Source organism: Salvelinus sp. IW2-2015, linkage group LG14, assembly GCF_002910315.2.
Source record: "Salvelinus sp. IW2-2015 linkage group LG14, ASM291031v2, whole genome shotgun sequence".
In the NCBI taxonomy this organism is placed as follows: domain Eukaryota; kingdom Metazoa; phylum Chordata; class Actinopteri; order Salmoniformes; family Salmonidae; genus Salvelinus; species Salvelinus sp. IW2-2015.
In genome coordinates, this window is record NC_036854.1 from 21,090,278 (window position 1) to 21,109,289 (window position 19,012).

The 19,012-nt window shown below is 46.0% G+C and overlaps 1 protein-coding gene across 1 annotated transcript in view; it reads right to left on the reverse strand.

Annotated features, from left to right (window-relative positions):
- Window positions 1–3,177: 3,177 nt before the first annotated feature.
- The window catches only part of LOC111972626 (potassium channel subfamily K member 2-like), a 51,706-nt gene continuing 35,871 nt past the window's right edge, over window positions 3,178–19,012 (reverse strand). The window contains exon 6 of the mRNA XM_023999639.2: window positions 3,178–7,677. Within this exon, the coding sequence (XP_023855407.1) occupies window positions 7,327–7,677 (351 nt within the window). The 3' untranslated portion in view covers window positions 3,178–7,326. The remainder of the gene's footprint in view (window positions 7,678–19,012) is intronic.

Sequence of the window (19,012 nt, forward strand, 5' to 3'; positions counted from 1 at the left end):
GAAAGTGAACCTTCGCCCCCATTCTGAGGTCCTGAGCGCTCTGAAGCAGGTTTTTATCAAGGATCTCTCTGTACTTTGCTCTGTTCATGTTTCCCTCAATCCTGACTAGTTTCACAGTCCCTGCCGCTGAAAAACATCCCCACAGCATAATGCTGCCACCACCATGCTTCACCATARGGATGGTGCCATGTTTCCTCCAGACGTGACGCTTGGCAWTCAGGCCAAAGAGTTCAATCTTGGTTTCATCAGACCAGAGAATCTTGTTTCTYGTGGTCTGAGTGTCTTTAGGTGTCTTTTRGCAAACTCCAAGCGGGCTGTCATGTGCCTTTTACTGAGGAGTGGCTTCCGTCTGGCCACTTTACCATAAAGTTCTGATTGGTGGAATGCTGCAGAGATGGTTGTCCTTCTGGAAGGTTCTCCCATCTATACAGAGGAACTCTGGAGCTCTGTCAGAGAGACCATTGGGTTCTTGGTCACCTCCCTGACCAAGGCCCTTCTCCCCCGATTGCTCAGTTTGGCTGGGCGACCAGCTCTAGGAAAAGTCTTGGTGTTTCCAAACTTCTTCCATTTAAGAATGATGGAGGCCACTGTGTTCTTTGGGACCTTCAATGCTGCAGAAATGATTTGGTACCTTTCCTCAGGTATGTGCCTTGACACAATCCTATCTCGGAGCTCTGACATGCACTGTCAACTGKGGGACCTTATATAGATTGGGTATGATTTGGAAAGTCACACACCTATCATTTGAATTTACCACAGGTGAACTCCAATCAAGTTGTTGAAACATCTCAAGGATAATCAACGGAAACAAGATGTACCTTAGTTTAATTTCGAGTCTCATAGCAAATGGTCTGAATAGTTACAGTATATAACTTCTTATGGCTGCAGGGGCAGTATTGAGTAGCTTGGATGAAAGGTGCACAGAGGTGCCCATAGTAAACTGCCTGCTCCTCAGTCCCAGTTGCTAATATATGCATATTATTATTCGTATTGGATAGAAAACACTCTGACATTTCTAAAACTGTTTGAATTATGTCTGTGAGTATAACAGAACTCATATGGCAGGCAAAAACCTGAGAAKTTCCACTTCCTGTTTGAATTTTTTCTGAGGTGGCAGATTTTCAACCAAGCTCTCAATGAAATTACAGCGAGATATTGATGAGTTTTCACTTCCTACGGCTTCCACTAGATGTCAACAGTCAATAGAACTTTGTCTGATGACTCTAATGTGAAGGGGGCCGAAGGAGACAGGAATGAGTAATCACTGCCACGAGCTGAGCATGCTTTCACCATGCGCCTTCACATGAGGAGTACCTCCGTTCCACCGCTCTTCTGAAGTCAATCTAATTCTCCGGTTGGAATGTTATTCAAGATGTATGTTAACAACATTCTAAAGATTGATTCAGTACATCGTTTGACATGTTTCTACTGACTGTTACGGAACTTTTGGACATTTCGTCACGTTATAGTGGAGGCGCTTTGTGACTTTGGAATTGTTTACCAAAGGCACTAACCAAAGTAGCTTTCTGGACATAAATAACGGACATTATCGAACAAATCAAGCATTTATTGTGGACCTGGGATTCCTAGGACTGCATTCTGATGAAGTGCATCAAAGGTAAGGAAACATTTATCATGTATTTTCTGGTTTCTGTTGACCCCAACATGGCGGCTAATTTGGCTATTGTTCTGAGCTYCGTCTCAGATTATTGCATGATTTGCTTTTTCCGTAAAGTTTTTCTGAAATCTGACACAGCGGTTGCATTAAGGAGAGGTATATCTATAATTCCATGTGTATAACTTGTATTATCATCTACATTTATGATGAGTATTTCTGTTGAAACAATGTGGCTATGCAAAATCCCTTGATGTTTTTGGAACTAGTGAATGTAACGCGCCAATGTAAACTCCAATTTTTTGTTATAAATATGAACTTTATCAAACAAAACATGCATGTATTGTGTAACATGAAGTCCTATGAGTGTCATCTGATGAAGATAATCAAAGGTTAGTGATWARTTTTATCTCTATTTCTGCTTTTTCTGACTGCTATCTTTCGCTGGAAAAATGGCTGTGCTTATTGTGGTTTTGTGGTGACCTAACATAACCGTTTGTAGTGCTTTCGCTGAAAAGCATATTTGAAATCGGACACTTTGGTGGGATTAAATACAAGATTACCTTTAAAATGATATCAGACACATGTATGTTTGAGGAATTTTAATTATGAGATTTCTGTTGTTTGAATTTGGCGCCCTGCACGTTCACTGGCTGTTGTCATATCGATCCCGGTAGCGGGATGCAGCYATAAGAAGATAAGGTATTTCTGTTTTTWATTTTTATTACATTTGTATACTGTACAGTAAGGCAGCTGAGGTTGAGCATCTGTGTCTGATTAGACCTGTCTCTGTGGACAGGGCCAGGGYGAACATCTCAAGTGTTCTGCTAATGCAATGTTCTTTTTTTTCACTGTTCTGATGCAATGATTGGATGATTAGGCTCTGTACACTGTACCTGTGAGGTCACATAGAACATGTTCTCCCGCTTCACACACCTGTGATTCAGAAACCCAAACCTTTCATTAGATAATAATTACATAATCTTATTGAGGATTGCCTTCCCCACTCACAATGATATCTGAGGGAGTCTTAAAGCTTATAGCAGTTCGGTCAAAGCTACAGTAGGGTCTATGTTCTTCTGCATTTTGAGGCACGGCCATTTTCAGAAAGGATTTATACAGAACAAAGGACAACCAGCTGGGGTTAGAATCACAAGCATTAGTTATTGCATTTACAACTGACATTACGTAATGCCATCTAGCAATCTGCAATAACAACCTTTTATGTATTGTATTGTGTCTGGTCAAGGTCTAGAGAGTGAAAGCTTGGTACAGTATACTGTCAGTCTGTACATTGAGTCACATTCACGTTTCCTTCTCCTGTTAATTGCATTCTTCTGGCTCTGAGTGTTGCTTTCTGTGCAGGAACAAAGCATTGATCTTGAGAGTACTTCATATAAAAATACTTTAAGGTTGTCGKGGTCTGAAGAATTCACACAGACTTTTTTTTAATTTCATGATAAATGGAAAAATTGTCRTCCAAACCTCTTATTGGAAGCAAAGCACAGCTGGAAATATATATGCATTTACAAACACTGGAAGTAGTAAATAACATGCAAAATGGTGTTATATACACATCCGTTTATTAGAAATAAATGAAAGAACTAACTGTTCTTTTCTCTTGATATACGTTGTAATCATCGAGACAACTTGAATGCTTCTGGGCACACATACATCACAATGTTAGATCATGAGCATGTTTACATTCATAATGACTCTCAATATCCATTTCTATATAAAAGGCTGAGAAAATTTCAAAATGCTTGAGTCTGGACATTGATGCAAACCACAGACGTGATCATGACATGTCTTTAACCTTGAAAAATTATGTGACACTACCAAGATCCTTCAGGGGGGGATGGAAAATGATTAGTGATGATCACATATACTACATGTATGCGCACGCACGCATGCACACGCACACGCACGCACACACACACACACACACACACACACACACACACACACACACACACACACACGCTCACACACGCTCTCTCTCTCTCTCTCTCTCTCTCTCTCTCTGAATCCCCCTGTGGGCTGTAGATATGCTTATATAACGTGATGCGCTAGTTTTTCTCTGGTGGTGACAGAACTCCTTACAGTGCCTGTCCATCATACAACAGCCCGGGCAGAAGTCGTACGAGTGAACTCCCATGGGCCTCTGCTCTAAACTGTGTGAGCATTCTCCCTCATAACCACACTGATAATGGACTGTCCCAATACTAATAAATAGCTTTCTACTCTATCCTCGTCTCCTTGTTCGTCATGATCACTTGATTTGATAGGATATGGCAGATTATAGCTATGGGAGAAAACCTATGCAGTCATTTGACATCGGGGGTCATAAAGGAATGCTAAGGAGACAAGGAAAATACACCATTTAAGAGTATTAGGACACTTCTTGACACTTCTTGGAAATAGGACAAACCTGTCATTGGATTTCTTTCCCCCCCAGTAACACATGATTCACTTTTATACTGTACTGTACACATAAAATAGTGCCGTGATGGCAATGATGCCTGCTCAGATTTGTACTGTAAATAAACATTTGTTTCTCCAACATGCTCTCACATTAGACGTTCATCCATGTTACTCAAACGTCAAAATTCAAAGTAGTTCCAAARGTCACATTTCGAAGTGTTTAAAGGTTACGTTTAGGCATTAACTCCGGAATCTTAAAGTTAGGCATTAACTCTGAATGGTTAAGGTAAGGGTTAAGGTTTCGGATAGGTTTAAAACAAAAATCTACAAAACTACTTTCTATCTCTGGATTCTAATATGCAACCTTTGGCACTGGAAGCAGATGGATGAAATAGATTTTTGTTTTAAGCCTATACCAAATCTCAAAAACAACTTTCTATTGCTGGATTCAAACATGCAACCGTTAGCACTAGAGGCAGCTGCTTACACCCATCCACCATCCCTGTCCACAATGCCCTAGCAAACCCGAAAACTACTTGGTTACAGCCCTCACTGTTGCCCCTAATGCCCGGTTTCCATGTCATCTCCCAAATCTGCAGACATGGGCTCCCGAGTGGTGCAGCAGTCTAAGGCGCTGCATCTCAGTGCTAGTAGGCGTCACTATAGACACCCTGGTTTGAATCCAGGCTGTATCACAACTGGCTGTGATTGGGAGTCCCATAGGGCGGTGCACAATTGGCCCAGCGTCATCTGGGTTTGGCTGGTGTAAGSCGTCATTGTAAATAAGAATTTGTTCTTAATTGTTCTTAACTGACTTGCCTAGTTAAATAAAGGTTAAATAAAAAAAAATGGATGGATTTCAAATACTGATTTGTATCACAGGTGACCTGGCTGCTTTCTCACCATTCAAACATTCATACTTTCAGTTAACAACCATTACTCTGTTCAAAAATTGAATGTAAACCTGTTTCTTGATGAAATGGGCATTTGTAAGACACTTTGTTCTGTATTGTATGATGCACATGAGAGGTACATGTGTGATGTTTTGGCAAGATATGACATTAAAAACGTGATTGGAAATAAGAAAGCACAGAAAAAATAATTAAAGTTAAAGACACATTAAAGACACATTAAAGTAACAATCCAAGTCATTTCTTCATTGCATCCCCCTTCATTGAAGTAACAATCCAAGTCATTTCTTCATTGCATCCCCCTTCATTGAAGTAACAATCCAAGTCATTTCTTCATTGCATCCCCCTTCATTGAAGTAACAATCCAAGTCATTTCTTCATTGCGTCTCCCCTCAGCCTTATAACACATTGCATAACCAAGCCCATAACCATGCCAATAACCATGCCCATTACCCACACACCCAATCAAAATAAACAGTGAGTAAAATGCATAAAATGGGCCTGATTTGTATAAGAAAATACAATATATGTATGTCCCAAATATATTTCTATCCAACATGATGAATAGCCTGTCAGAGGAGAGAAGCCGGATTAAACCTTGAGGCTACCAAGCTATTTCCCTAATCTGCCTTCTACATCCACCACCCATTGAGAAGTATTCATCAATATGGAACTCCATGATATAAGCCCTGTCTTCCTCGAGCTTTGCTTAGATAGCATACTGTTATTCACAGGTGGACACAGGAAGAGGGTTTTTTATGATGAGTATTCTGTTTAACCCCAGAAATAGTGATGTGCAGACCAAGTGAGGGACTAAATGACGAAGCATTAGCCAAAACCTCTGTGTTTAACACCCCCTCTCCCYCCCCCTGCTGCGTTAAGAAAACCAACCAAAGATGGCAAAAGAAGAATCTTAGAGTCTTTGTACTATGTGTGCAGATCACTTCTGCTTTTGATGGACTTAACATTGAGATAAATACATATCTTACCTTACTATTTCCACATACATGGATGAGTTGTTGGGATACAGAGTTATTGAAGGCAACCATAGAGGTGAATGGTTGATATGCTTCTGTAGGACCATTTCTCTCTTTGATAAATAGAGTGTCTACGTTTGTCTATGAGTGGGAGGAGAGGAGGAGGGATGAAGAGGAGAGGAGGGGAACAGGAGGAGTAGGAGGAAGAGAGTGACATTCTATCAGTAATGCGCCTGAATGACAAAGTCACCATTGCATGCAGGGGACAATGGGACAGTAACAGGGACAAAATGGTTGACACACACAGACAAAGAGGTCAGAAATATCCCAGTCAGTCCAGCTCCAATCGGAAATATGCTTGTATGCTTTGTCTTCTGTTAAATCTCCACTTCAAAARGTCAAAGTTCATATCCTTCCATGCACCTTCTCCTTGTTACTTGATGTGTTGCTGTGTTCTCTAAAAGACGCATAAATAATGTACAAATATTCTCAAGGATTGCTTAAGTAAGAATTAAGACTTGATAACGAACCAGATAGATAAGACTCAGTCCAACATGCACCGGCAATCCAAAACACTGTTCAAAGTGTTCTTCCAATATTTAAGGCACTTGGAATATTCCTTAGGTAAAAAGCTGCATGTCCTTCTTGAAGGTAAAAAAATGATCCAAACATTCTGCTTTAAAACTGTAAGCGGTGTCATTACTGAAAGCAAGGCATTAAATAAATGCTGCCCTAGTAGTCTGAATACACGAACCATACAAAAGTGTCAACTGAAACGAAAAAAGACACAATCTTGGAAATACATCAACTTCATGCTCCGTAAGTTTGGTGATTATTGTTGCCTCCTGGTGAGAACCTAACACTTGTTGGGTAAAAGGCCTTAGAGAAAGTTTCATCTTGGATGATACAGTGTTGGACAGTGAAGAACCTCTTCATCTGATGCAGACTTCAGAGCCTCTCTGTGTATTCAGGTGGAGTGGGAGCATTAATGCGTGTGTCTCTCCACAAGCTCCATCAATTAGTGTGTGTGTTTGTATTTGTGTGTGATGATCGATCTACTGTAAGTGATGATCGACCAGTGTCTCTCTCCCTCACAGCACTCAATCGATCACTGCACAGCCTAGTGTGTGTTTGTATCTCATCACCTTTGACGAACATRCGTGTGTGCATGTGTGTATGTCTGAAAACTCACCTACAGTATGCCTGAGATCTCAACTTGAAGTGTCTATCTGTCTCTCCAACCAGCCTCTTAACCAATGAGCACAAGTGTGAGCATGAACACACAAGTGTGAGCATRAACACACAAGCGTGTGTGTGCTAGTCTCACTTAATGATCTCCACTGATGACCATAAATGTGTCTCACCTCCATGTTCCTTCCACAACCCCGGTGTCTCATCACTAGAGGCTCTCTATGATGGCTACCTCAGCGTAGTCCGGACTGAGTCCGTTCAGGTAGAGTCCACTGCCATTGCGGGCCAGGGCTCCAGGTACAGGAGTGAGGGAGAGAGTCAGGTTGGGGTAGGCCTCCCTCTCATCCCCTGGCCCCAGGTTCACGGACAGCGTCCTCCTGCCCGGGGTCATCTCCTGGGTGATGGGGTTGAGGCCCAGCTCTGAGGACAGTCGACGCTTAATGGAGGCGGCACGCTCAAACTTGTTYGAGATGTCTACGCTCAGGCGACGCCGCGTCTCCTTGAACTCAGCCGACACGTTTGCCGTCCACTCTGCTGCGTGGATCCGGAACTCCCCTACCTACAGAAAGATAAAGAAAGAAAGAGAGAAAGAGATAGAGAGGGAGGAGAATTTCCCCCAGATTCATCAAGAATTCCTGATGTATTTGACCTATTCAAATACTCTTTATATACACAGTACCAGTCAAAAGTTTGGACATACCTACTCATTCAAAGGTTTTTCTTCATTTTTACTATTTTCTAGATTGTAGAATAATAGTGAAGACATCAAAATTATGAAATAAAACATATGGAATCAGGTAGTAACCAAAAAAGTGTTAAACAAATCAAAATACATTTTGGATTTTACATTCTTCAAAGTAGCCACCCWTTTCCTTGATGACAGCTTTGCACACTCTTGGAATTCTTTCTTTCACTGTGGTCCAACTCATMCCAAACTATCTCAATTGGGTTGAGGTCGGGTGATTGTGGAGGCCAGGTCATCTGATGCAGCACCCCCTCACTCTCCTTCTTGGTCAAATAGCCCTTACACAGTGTGTTGGGTCATTATCCTGTTGAAAAACAAATKATAGTCCCACTAAACACAAACCAGATGGGATGGTGTATCGCTGCTGGTTAAGTGTACCTTGAATTCTAAATAAATCACMGACAGTGTCACCAGCAAAGCACCCCCACACCATCACAACTCCTCCTCCATGCTTCACAGTGGGAACCACACATGCGGTCACAAAGACACAGCGTTTGGAACCAAAAATCTCATATTTGGACTCATCAGATCAAAAGGACAGATTTCCACCCGTCTAATATCCATTGCTCATGTTTCTTGGCCCAAGCAAGTCGCTTCTTATTATTGGTGTCCTTTAGTAGTGGTTTCTTTGCAGGAATTCGACCATAAAGGCATGATTCACACTGTCTCYTCTGAACAATTGATGTTGAGATGTGTCTGTTACTTGAACTCTGTGAAGCATTTMTTTGGGCTGCAATTTCTGAAGATGGTAACTCTAATGAACTTATCCTCTGCAGCAGAGGTAACTCGGGGTCTTCCTTTCCTGTGGCAGTCCTCATGAGAGCCAGTTTCATCATAGCGCTTGACGGTTGTTGCGACTGCACTTGAGAAAACTTTAAAAGTTCTTAACATTTTCTGGAATACTGACCTTCATGTCTTAAAGTAATGATGGACTGTCGTTCTCTGCTTATTTGAGCTGTTCTTGCCGTAATATGGACTTGGTCTTTTACCAAATAGGGCTATATTCTGTTACCACCTCTACCTTGTCACAACACAACTGATTGGCTCAAATGCATTAAGAAGGAAAGAAATTCCACAAATTAGCAAGGCACACCTGTTAATTGAAATGCATTCCAGATGACTACCCCATGAAGCTGTTAGAGAGAATGCCAAGAGTGTGCAAAGCTGTTATCAAGGCAAGAGTGGCTACTTTGAAGAATCGCAAATATAACATATATTTTGATTTGTTTAACACTTTTTTGGTCCTACATGATTCCTTATGTGTTATTTCATAGTTTTGATGTCTTCACTATTAATCAACAATCTAGAAAATAGTAAAAATAAGAAAAACCCTGGAATGAGTAGGTGTGTCCAAACTTTTGACTGGTACTGTATATATATATCACAGGAGGTTGGTGCACCTTAATTGGGAGGATGGGCTTTTGGTAATGGCTGGAGCGGAATTAGTCAAATCAAATCAAATGTAATTATTTCACATGCGCCGAATACAACAGGTGTAGACCTTACAGTGAAATGCTTACTTACGAGCCCCTAACCAACAATGTAGTTTCAAAAAATACAGATAAGAATAAGAGATAAAAGTAACAAGTAATTAAAGAGCAGCAGTAAAATAACAACAGCGAGGCTATATACAGGGGGGTACCGATACACAGTGAATGTGCGCGGCACCGGTTATGTGAGGTAGTATGTACATGTAGGTAGAGTTATTAAAGATGACAACAGAGAGTAGCAGTGGTGTAAAGAGGGGGTGGGGGGTGGGGGGCTGGGTAGCCATTTGACTAGATGTTCAGGAGTCTTATTGCTTGGGGGTAGAAGCTGTTTAGAAGCATCTTGGACCTAGACTTGGCGCTCCCCTACCACTTGCCGTGCGGTAGCAGAGTGAACAGTCTATGACTAGGGTGGCTGGAGTCATTGACTATTTGTAGGGCCTTCCTCTGACACCGCCTGGTATAGAGGTCCTGGATGGCAGGAAACTTGGCCCCAGTGATGTACTGGGCTGTTCGCACTACCCTCTGTAGTGCCTTGCGGTCGGACAGGCAGTGATGCAACCAGTCAGGATGCTCTCGATGGTGCAGCTGTAGAACCTTTTGAGGATCTAAGGACCCATGCCAAATCTTTTCAGTCTCCTGAGGGGGAATAGGTTTTGTCGTGTCCTCTTCACAACTGTCTTGGTGTGCTTGGACAATGATAGTTTGTTGGTGATGTGGACACCAAGGAACTTGAAGCTCTCAACCTGCTCCACTGCAGCCCCGTCGATGGAAATGGCAATGCTCGGTCCTCTTTTTCCTGTAGTCCACAATCATCTTCTTTGTTTTGATCACGTTGAGGGAGAGGTTGTTGTCCTGGCACCACATGGCCAGGTCTCTGACCTCCTCCCTATAGGCTGTCTTGTCGTTGATCAGGCCTACCACTGTTGTGTCATCGGCAAATTTAAATGATGGTGTTGGAGTGGTACCTGGCCGTGCAGTCATGAGTGAACAGGGAGTACAGGAGGGGACTGAGCACGTACCCCGGAGGGGCACCTGTGTTGTGGATCAGTGTGGCGGATGTGTTGTTACCTACCCTTACCACCTGGGGCGGCCCGTCAGGAAGTCAAGGATCCAGTTGCAGAGGGAGGTGTTTAGTCCCAGGGTCCTTAGCTTATTGATGAGCTTTGAGGGTACTATAATGTTGAACGCTGAGCTGTAGTCAATGAATAGCATTCTCACATAGGTGTTCCTTTTTGTCCAGGTGGGAAAGGGMATTGTGGAGAATGCATMATCTGTGGATCTCTTGGGGTGGTATGCAAATTGGAGTGGGTCTAGGGTTTCCGGGATGATGGTATTGATGTGAGCCATGACCAGCCTTTCAAGGCACTGCATGGCTACAGATGTGAGTGCTACRGGTCAGTAGTCGTTTAGGCAGGTTACCTTAGTGTTCTTGGGCACAGGGAYTATGAGGGTCTGCTTAAAACATGTTGGTATTACAGACTCGGACAGGGAGAGGTTGAAAATCTCAGTGAAGACACTTGCCAGTTGATCAGTGCATGCCCGCAGCACACGTCCTGGTAATCCGTCTGGCCCTGCGGCCTTGGGAATGTTGACCTGTTTAAAGGTCTTACTCACATACATCGACTGCGGAGAGCGTGATCACACTGTCTTCCGAAACAGCTGGTGCTCTCATGTATGTGTTTAGCTCGTCTGGTAGGCTCATGTCACTGGGCAGCTCTCGGCTGTGCTTCTCCTTGTAGTCTGTAATGGGTTGCAAGCCCTGCCACATCCGACGAACGTCAGAGCCGGTGTAGTACGATTCGATCTTAGTCCTGTATTGATGCTTTGCCTGTTTGATGGTTCGTTGGAGGGCATAGCGKAATTTCTTATAAGCTTCCGGGTTAGAGTCCCGCTCCTTGAAAGCGGCAGCTCTAGCCTTTAACTCAGTGAGGATGCTGCCTGTAATCCATGGCTTCTGGTTGGGGTATGTACGAACGGTCATTGTGGGGACGACGTCATCGATGCACTTATTGATGAAGCCAATGACTGATGTGGTGTACTCCTCAATGCCATCGGAGGAATCCCGGAACATATTCCAGTCTGTGCTAGCAAAACAGTCCTGTAGCTTAGCATCTGCTTCATCTGACCACTTTTTTATTGATCCAGTCACTGGTGCTTCCTGCTTAAATATTTTTTTTAAGCAGGAATCAGGAGGATAGAATTATGGTCAGATTTGCCAAATGGAGGGCGAGGGAGAGCTTTGTATGCGTCTCTGTTTGTGGAGTGTAGGTGGTCCAGAGTTATTATTCCTCTGGTTGCACATTTAACATGCTGATAGAAATTTGGTAAAAACKGMTTTAAGTTTCCCTGCATTAAAGTCCCCAGCTACTAATAGCGCCGCCTCTGGGCGAGCGTTTTCTTGTTTGCTTATGGCGGAATACAGCTCATTCAATGCTGTCTTAGCAATAGCTCAAGACTTCCTATCGTGCACCGGCTGTTGTTTACAAAAATACATAGACCGCAGCCCCTTGTCTTACCAGACCCCGCTGTTCTATCCTGCCGGTACATCGTATAACCAGCCAGTTGTATGTTGATGTTGTCGTCGTTCAGCCACGACTCCGTGAAGCATAAGATGTTACAGTTTTTWATGTCCCGTTGGTAGTTTAATCTTCCCCGTAAACTCGTAAATTTTATTGTCCAAAGATTGCATGTTTGCTAGCAGAATGGAGRGAAGTGGGGGTTTATTTGATCACCTGCGAATTCTCAGAAGGCAGCCGGACCTTCGGCCACTCTTTCTCCGCCTCCTCTTCACGCAGATCACGGGGATCGGGGCCTGTTCCCGAGGAAGCAGYGTATCCTTCGCGTCGGGCTCGTCAGAGTCGTGAAAGGAAAAAGAGGATTCTGCTAGTCCGTGGTGAATAATCGCAGTCCTGATGTCTAGAAGTTTTTTTTTCGCTCATAAGAGATGGTTGCGGCAACATTATGTACAAAATAAGTTTAAAAAACAAGTTACAAACAACGCAAATAAGCAAACAAAAAAACAAAATCGGCTGTGGGCAAGTAAAATGTCTTAATCTTCTCCTGCGCCATATTTGATACCGTTGGTTTGACACATGGTTTGATGCCATTCCATTTGCTCTTGTTATGAGCCGTTCTCACTTCAGCAGCCTCCACTGATATATATACATCCTTTTGACAAAAGGGACCGATTGCCTTTTCCCCTTTGAATGAAGTTTCTACCCAGAACTATCCGTTCACTACACGAGAACGTGCTTTATAAGATACAATGGGATGCAGGGCGTTTTCATGGTTACAGAGAGGAAGAGAAAAAGAGATTGGGGAAAAATGGAAGAAGGGGGATGAAGTTATTGATTATTTTCATAAAATATAGCATGAATACCTCTAGGGTATTTTCTTATWCAATAAGCTGAGATGAGCTGTCTTGGGCTACTGGATCGAAGACCCCCAAGCTAAGATTTGTGAGTCTGCATGTGTGCTCTTCTGCTTCCCTCCCCCTCTTCATCTTTTGTCCACATTTCCATTCCTCCCTCTCTTCCTTCACTACCCACTCTTACCCTCTCATTCTCACTTCTCCGCCACACACTCTCTTGTTCTCTCACTGTCTCCCTCGCTCTTAGTAATAGGTTTCTATGTAAAAGGGCTCACACTCACACTCCTAATGATGCAAGTATTCACACGGCAGAGTCACACATACAGTATCTCTCCCTTTGTAATGGGATTTACTTTTATATCGGATAATGAATGGAGATTAATTTGGAGGAGGTTTGTGCCTGTCAGCGTTCACTTGTGTTTGTGTGTGTCTCTGTGTGTGAGTGTGTGTGTATTCACACGGCAGAGTCACACATACAGTATCTCTCCCTTTGTAATGGGATTTACTTTTATATCGGATAATGAATGGAGATTAATTTGGAGGAGGTTTGTGCCTGTCAGCGTTCACTTGTGTTTGTGTGTGTCTCTGTGTGTGAGTGTGTGTGTCTCTCTCTGTGTGTGTGAGTGTGTGTGTGTGTGTGTGTGTGTGTGTGTGTGTGTGTGTGTGTGTGTTACAGACCCTTGCATGTGTGTGTTCTCCTTCATCTACTTAAGCTAAAAGAATGAACATGACAGAGCGGTAAGATGTCCCATGATTAATTTGCGATTGGAATTTAACTGTATTAATCATCCTTTAAAAATACATGCTACAACTTAATTAATCAGGGAAATCCATCCACGTTTAAAGGGTAAACTAGGGGGTTGAAGTAGAATTAAGCACACTGCTAGGGAGGAGGGTAGGTGGTGAATGCCATGACATACAGGTGAATGTGTTAAAGTTTTCTTCCTGGGGTGAAGGAGAGGACCAAAATGCAGCGTAGCCAGTGCTCAACATGTTTAATATAAGAACAAAGTGAACACTACAAACAATCTACAAAATAACAAACCGTGAAAACCGAGACAGACCTATCTGGTGCAGACAATCACAGAGACAGGAAACAAACACCCACAAACTCCCAACACAAAACAAGCCTCCTATATATGAGTCTCAATCAGAGACAACGACTACCATCTGCCTCTGATTGAGAACCCACACTAGGCTGACATGAAAACAGACAAACTAGACACACAACATAGAATTCCCACCCAGCTCACGTCCTGACCAACTAAACACATACAAAACAAGAGAAAACAGGTCAGGAACGTGACAGAACCCCCCCCTCAAGGTGCGAACTCCGGGCGCACCCCTAAAAACTCAAGGGGAGGGTCTGGGTGGGCATCTGTCCGCGGTGGCGGCTCCGGCGGTGGACAGGGCACCACTCCACCATTGTCTTTGTCCACCTCCTTAGCGTCCCTTGATGGCGACCCTCGCCCCCGACCATGGTCCAGGAACCTTCACCAACTCCCCTCTACAATAGAGGAGACAACTCAGGACAGAGAGGTAGCTCAGGAACAGAGAGTAGCTCCGGACAGAGAGGTAGCTCCGGACAGAGAGGTAGCTCCGGACAGAGAGGTAGCTCCGGACAGAGAGGTAGCTCCGGACAGAGAGTAGCTCAGGACAGAGAGGTAGCTCCGGACAGAGAGGTAGCTCCGGACAGAGAGGTAGCTCCGGACAGAGGGATAGCTTAGGACAGAGGGATAGCTTAGGACAGAGGGATAGCTTAGGACAGAGGACAACTCTGTACTAATGGCAGCTCCGGACTGGGTGGCAGCTCCGGACTGGGTGGCAGCTCCGGACTGTAGGGCAGCTCCGGACTGTAGGGCAGCTCCGGACTGTAGGGCAGCTCCGGACTGTAGGGCAGCTCATGACTGTAGGGCAGCTCATGACTGTAGGGCGGCTCCGGATGTAGGGCGGCTCATGACTGTAGGCGGCTCATGACTGTAGGCGGCTCATGACTGTAGGGCGGCTCATGACTGTAGGGCGGCTCATGACTGTAGGGCGGCTCATGACTGTAGGGCGGCTCATGACTGTAGGCGGGCTCATGACTGTAGGGCGGCTCATGACTGTAGGGCGGCTCATGGATGTTAGGGCGGCTCATGACTGTAGGCGGCTCAGACTGTAGGGCGGCTCATGACTGTAGCGGCTCATGACTGTAGGGCGGCTCCTGACTGGCTGGCGGCTCCTGACTGGCTGGCGGCTCCTGACTGGCTGGCGGCTCTGACGGCGCGCGGCTCCTGACTGGCTGGCGCTCTGGCAGCTCTGACTGGGCTGGCGGCTCTGGCAGCTCCTGACTGGCTGGCGGCTCTGGCAGCTCCTGACTGGCGCGGCTCTGGCAGCTCCTGACTGGCTGGCGGCTCTGGCAGCTTCTGACTGGGCGGCTCTGGCAGCTCCTGACTGGCTGGCGGCTCTGGCAGCTCCTGACTGGCTGGCTCGGCTGAGCTGACTGGGCCTGCAGCTCCTGACTGGCTGGCGGCTCTGGCAGCTCCTGACTGGCTGGCGGCTCTGTGCAGCTCCTGACTGGCTGGCGGGCTCTTGGCAGCTCCTGACTGGCTGGCGGCTCTGGCAGCTCCTGACTGGCTGGCGGCTCTGGCAGCTCCTGACTGGCTGGCGGCTCTGGAAGCCCTCCATGACTGACGGACGGCTCTGGCGGCTCCTGACTGACGGCTCTAACGGCTCGGGACAGACGGGCGCTCAGAGGCGCTGGCAGACGGATGGCTCAGAAGGCGCTGGGCAGACGGATGGCTCAGAAGGCGCTGGGCAGACGGATGGCTCAGAAGGCGCTGGGCAGACGGATGGCTCAGAAGGCGCTGGGCAGACGGATGGCTCAGAAGGCGCTGGCAGACGGATGCGCTCAACGGCGCTGGGCAGACGGATGGCTCAGACGGCGCTGGGCAGACGGATGGCTCAGACGGCGCTGGGCAGACGGATGGCTCACGGCGCTGGCAGACGGAGGCTCGACGGCGCTGGGCAGAGCGATGGCTCAGACGGCGCTGGGCAGACGGGATGGCTCAGACGGCGCTGGGCAGACAGATGGCTCAGACGGCGCTGGCAGACAGATGGCTCAGACGGCGGTGGGCAGACAGATGGCTCAGACGGCGCTGGGCAGACAGATGGCCAGACGGCGCTGGGCAGACAGATGGCTCAGACGGCGCTGGGCAGACAGATGGCTCAGACGGCGCTGGGCAGACAGATGGCTCAGACGGCGCTGCGGCAGACAGATGGCTCAGACGGCGCTGGGCAGACAGATGGCTCAGACGGCGCTGGGCAGACAGATGGCTCAGACGGCGCTGGGCAGACAGATGGCTCAGACGGAGCTGGGCAGACAGGCAGTGCAGAAGGCGTTGGGCAGACGGACAGTTCAGACGCCGCTGGGCAGACGGGCAGTTCAGGCGCCGCTGGGCAGACGGCGGACTCTGGCCGGCTGAGACGCACTATAGGCCTGATGCGTGGTGCCGGAACAGGAGGTACCGCGGCTGAGGGCACGCACCCTCAGGGCGAGTGCGGGGAGAAGGAACAGTGTGTACAGGGCTCTGGGAGACGCACAGGAGGCTGGTGCGTGGTGCCGGAACTGAGGCACTGGGCTGGGCGGGAAGGTGGCGCCGGATATACCGGGACCGTGAAGGAGGACACGTGGCTCTTGAGCACCGAGCCTCTCCAACCTTACCAGGTTGAATGGTCCCCATAGCCCTGCCAGTGCGGCGAGTGGAATAGCCCGCACTGGCTATGCAGGCGAACCGGGACACCACCTGTAAGGCTGGTGCCATGTACGCCGGCGAGGAGACGTACTGGAGGCCAGATACGTTGGGCCGGCTTCATGACATCCAGCTCGATGCAACCTAGCCCTCCCAGGTGCGGCAAGGTGGAATAGCCCGCACTGGGCTAAGCACGCGTACTGGGGACACCGTGCGCTTTACCGCATAACACGGTGTCTGACCAGTACGACGCCCTCTCACTCCACGTAAGCCCGGGGAGTTGGCTCAGGTATCCAACCCGGCTTCGCCACACTCCCCTTTAGCCCCCCCCAATAAAATCTTTGGGTGAGCCTCTCGGGTTTCCAGCCACTCTGCCTTGCAAGCGCCTCATAATGCCGCCTCTCCGCTTTTGATGCCTCCAGCTCCGCTTTGGGACGGCGACACTCCTCTGGCTCTGCCCAGGGTCCCTCTCCGTCCAGAATCTCCTCCCATGTCCATTCCTCCTTGTACTGCTGCTGCTGTTGCTGCTGCCCGTTGCCACGCTGCTTGGTCCGGGTTTGGTGGGTGTTTCTGTAAAGGTTCTTCCTGGGGTGAAGGAGAGGACCAAAATGCAGCGTAGCCAGTGCTCAACATGTTTAATTATAAGAACAAGTGAACACTACAAACAATCTACAAAATAACAAACCGTGAAAACCGAGACAGACCTATCTGGCAGACAATCACAGAGACAGGAAACCAAACACCCACAAACTCCCAACACAAAAACAAGCCTCCTATATATGAGTCCTCAATCAGAGACAACGACTACCCATCTGCCTCTGATTGAGAACCCACACTAGGCTGACATAGAAAAGGACAAACTAGACACCACAACATAGAATTCCCACCCAGCTCACGCCCTGACCAACTAAACACATACAAAACAAGAGAAAACAGGTCAGGAAACGTGACAGAAGCTATGATCCCTTATTGATGTCACCTGTTAAATCCTACTTCCAATATAGTGTAGATGAAGGGGAGGAGACAGGGTAAATAATTATTTTTAAGCAATTTAGACATGGATTGTGTGTTTGCCATACAGAGGTTGAATGGGCAAGACAAAAGACTGAAGTGACTTTGAACGGTGTATGGTTGTAGGTGCACTGGTTTGAGTGTGTCAAGAACTGCAACACTGCTGGGKTTTTCACGCTCAACAGTTACCTGTGTGTATCAAGAATTGTCCACCACCCAAAGGACATCCAGACAACTTGACACAACTGTGGGAAGCATTGGAGTCAATATGGGCCAGCATCCCTGTGGAATGCTTTCAACACCTTGTAGTCCAGGGGTAGGCAGCCCCACTTCATGTTTTTGTCCTGGAACACCAGGTGTGTTTAATTTAGGTAATCACTGATAAATTAACTCAGTTGGTCAGGTGTTGTCCCTAGTTGGACCAAAATCCTGCAGTATCTACGGCACGCGAAGAACAGGGTTACCTGCCACTGTTATAGTCCATGCCCTGACGAATTGAGGCTGTTTTGAGGGCATAAGGAGATGCAACACAATATTAGCAAGGTGTTCCTAATGTTTTGTACACTCAGTGTAAAATGGTTAAGAAGATATACTATACATCTGATCTAAAAGGTTGGTTTATTTTGAAGTAATCCGTTTTAGGTCGGTGTTGAATATGCCAGGTCGTGGTCGAATACTCTAGTAAACACTTTGCCTCACCCTGTTTGGGGATTTGATATATGGTCACAACTTGTTGTGCTGTGATTGGGTGAATTCACAGCTACATTCCAGCTAACAATTCTAGGGAGAGAGAATGTTTTTGTAATGTTCCCCTATTGTTTGAGAGACCAGTTTTTCGTTAGTATGGGGAACATTGTATGCTAGCAAAAACCTTTGGATGTTTTGGTGTTAAAGTTAGCAGAACATTGCCTTAATGTCAAGCAGAACTTATCTATAACGTGGTTACAATGTTCTCAGAATATACAACATTAATGTTATTGATTTGTTTTATGGGACGTTGCAAGAACATTCGTGTCCAGTTTTAGGAGAATTAGGAGGGTTAGGAGAATATTCCATCAACGTCCCACCAAACATACACAGAACATGGTTGCTATGTTATCAGAATGTAAGATAGTAATGTTATATACACGTTTCAAGAACATTTTTGTGTATCATTTGTCAGGACCCGCCTGATGGTCCCAAAGAAATGTTCTCCACAAAACATGTTTCATTACACATCACACCTTGTTACTGTTGCCCATCAAGGCCCTGATTGGTGAACCACTGATCCATTCACAACTATTTTTGCCTGTTGGCAAGGGATACTCATACTGCTTTTAACATAATGTTTTCAACTTACATATGTGATGCACTTTGAGATACATGATTATATTRTGCATGGTCATTTACACAGTAATTATTCTTCAACATGTCCTCATCTGGGATTTGAACTCACAACCTCTTGGTGCACAGTATTCAGATCTTGTTGCCATGCCACCATGTCTGTGTCACTTATCAGTTCATTTGACTATTCTCTTATTGATTTGATTTACTTATTTCAACAATTT